The sequence below is a fragment of the Sinocyclocheilus anshuiensis genome, unplaced genomic scaffold, assembly GCF_001515605.1.
Source record: "Sinocyclocheilus anshuiensis isolate Anshui unplaced genomic scaffold, SAMN03320099.WGS_v1.1 scaffold1569, whole genome shotgun sequence".
Taxonomy (NCBI): Eukaryota; Metazoa; Chordata; class Actinopteri; order Cypriniformes; family Cyprinidae; genus Sinocyclocheilus; species Sinocyclocheilus anshuiensis.
Genome location: NW_015540100.1, coordinates 72,469 through 75,233, shown reverse-complemented (window position 1 = coordinate 75,233; position 2,765 = coordinate 72,469). Strand labels below are relative to the sequence as shown.

Sequence of the window (2,765 nt, the reverse complement as noted above, 5' to 3'; positions counted from 1 at the left end):
GTTCCAGCAATCAACTATCGGTGCCGATTAATCGGCAAAACCGATACATCGGTCGACCTCTAATTGTGGGTGTGTCAGTGGGGTTGTGGGCGTGTACATCAAATTAAACTAAAGGCCATCGATCAGGGTGTGTACATGGGCGTGTGTGTGATTGTGGGTGTGTCAGTGGGTGTGTACATGGGTGTGTCTGGTGTTATTGTGGGTGTACATGGGCGGTTGTGGTTGTGGGCGTGTCAGTGGGTGTACATGGGCGTGTCTGGTGTGATTGTGGGCGTGTACATGGGCGGTTGTGGGCGTGTCATTGGGTGTGGTTGCGGGCGTGTCTGGGTGTGATTGTGGGCGTGTCTAAGACTGAGACTGTCTTCTACCAGTGGTCAGTGATAAACTCCCCTGTCTGTGTGTGTGTCAGGGTTTGGGGGAGATGCCTCAGGACGCTCCGTCGGCGCGGGGCAGGCGCTCTCTCCCAGGCAGTGGGCTGGTGCGCACCTCGTCCCTCACGCGTGAGCCTCTGAGCGGCAGCAGGGATTGTGGGCAGGCGGTGAGTAAAGCAGCCGTGCACAGCCTGGCGGACCGGAGCGAATACATCAAACAGATGAAGACGCTGCTCAACTCCAAAGACTTCAGGGAGAGAATCAAGGCCATCGATCAGCTGGTGTGCGACTGCGAGGAGAACCCGGCTCTGGTCATCGGCAGCCTGTTCCCGGTAATCCTGGTCATCCTGCTGATGATGATGATGATGATGATGGTGGTGATGATGATGCTGGTGGTGATGATGATGATTATGGTGATTGTGATGATGGTGATGGTGGTGATTGTGATGATGCTGATGGTGGTAGTGATGATGCTGGTGATGGTGATGAGCTCTGAAGGCTCGTCTGCAGGAGTCCAACAGTAAGGTGAGCCTGCGGGCTCTGGAGTCTCTTCAGCCCATCATCGCTCTGCTCAGAGACAGTCTGGCTCCAGTGCTCAACATCCTGATCCCCGCCGTCGTGGACAATCACCTCAACTCCAAGAACAGCAGCATCTCCACGGCGGCGCTGGGAGCCGTTCAGGCTCTGATGCACAACATCGGTGCGTTGAGTTTGGCTCTGACTGATTTGAGCTGATCTTCAGTGCGTTTGACTCTGACTCTGTGTTTCAGACAACAGCCTCCTGCTGCAGCCCTTCTGCTCCAAAGCCCAGTATCTGAGCGGGAAAGCCAAGCTGGACCTCATCGAGAGAGTCGCAGGTCAGTCCAGACCAGGGCTTCTGCTGGTCTTTATTCACCCTTCCACAAAATAAAGCCTTAAAAACTCTTAAATCAGAGCAGAAAGTCTGAAATGTCTGGCATTAAATGTTACATCACTGCACTGTATTTCTGTCTTGTTTTTCTGTACAAATATCTAAACATCCTTAAATCAAGATACATTTACTGGAGATGCAAAATGAAGATACAAGTCTTGTTTTCTAAGAAATTGAACAAAATGAAGTGAGTTTGATTAAAAAAAGAACAAATATCTGTCAGTGGGGAATGAAAACATGTTTTCCCTTTGAATTAAGTTGAGTTTTCTGTAGGGCTGTGCAATTAATCGAAATAAAACTCAAATCAAGATTCGGCTTTAGTGTGATTATGAAATGGCAAAGGCTGTGATTTTGAATTAAATATATGCGTAGTGTGCACCTTCTGTCAAGAAATTACTTTCACAGATTTTTATCATAATAAAATACTATTATATAATAAAACCTTAGACCTTTTTAATGAGTTATAGCCATAGGCCTCCTGCATGTTAACGGTTCACCCTGCAGTATTATTATTATTATTATTGTAAAATTATTAAAATATACAAATTATTATTATATTTATTTTTTTATCTTTAATTGATTTTTTTTTATCTTTAATAATTATTATTATTCATGTTGATGTCTAAGCACAAATTGTGCAGTTCTACAAACAAGCACAACAAACCTGGAGTTATCTTCTTTTTTTTAAATCACAATTTTTACCAGAAAAATTAGAAATGTAGATTTAGAAAATTAGATTTTTTTCCCCCCAAATCATGCAGCCCTACCCCACTGACAGATACAGCATGTGTTTATATTTTAATCATAAACTGACTTCATTTTGATCAATTTCTCAGAAAACAAGACTTCATATGTTCTGTCATTCCTTTTTGTTATTTGTATTTAAATATTTCAGTTTCAGTTTCTTTCCTTGGTCTTAAAAAGCTCTTGTATGTATCTTCACCAGACCCCAGTAATAGGCGTGTGTGGAGCTGAAAGCGTGATGTTTATGTTGTTTCTCAGAGCTGGTGACGGAGCTGTACCCGCGCAGACCGCAGCTGGTGGAGCAGAAGGTTCTCCCGCTCTTCTGGACGCTGCTCCGCTCCTCCTGTAACGGAGGAAACGTCCGGATGGCCACAGCGAAGCTTGCCGAGGCGCTGCACGCACACATGGGCCAGACGCTGCTGGAGAACGCCGCCGCTTCACAGCCTGCAAACGTGCAGAGCGACCTGAACCAGCTCCTGAGAGCCGCTCAATCCTCCTGGACACAGACCCACAGTGCCTGACTGACCATCTCTAACACACGGGTCAATAAACACTCTCTCTCTGTCTGACCATCTGACGCTTTGCACTTTCATGGAGATTCCACACTTTAAATGCACAATCACTCCGATGTTGTTTTGTACTGTGTGCTCTGATCATTTATACCAGACACGTGTGTGTGTGTGTCTGTCTGTCTGTCTGTGTGTGTGTGTGTGTGTGTGTGTGTGTGTGTGTGAGTGTGT

The 2,765-nt window shown here is 46.0% G+C and overlaps 1 protein-coding gene across 1 annotated transcript in view; it reads left to right on the top strand.

The window, feature by feature from the left end:
- The window catches only part of togaram1 (TOG array regulator of axonemal microtubules 1), a 27,565-nt gene extending 24,829 nt beyond the window's left edge, over positions 1-2,736 (top strand). Inside the window, 4 exon segments of the mRNA XM_016484456.1 lie at positions 410-766; positions 861-1,071; positions 1,142-1,228; positions 2,284-2,736. Coding sequence (XP_016339942.1) covers positions 410-766; positions 861-1,071; positions 1,142-1,228; positions 2,284-2,546 — 918 coding nt within the window. The 3' untranslated portion in view covers positions 2,547-2,736.
- Positions 2,737-2,765: the final 29 nt, after the last annotated feature.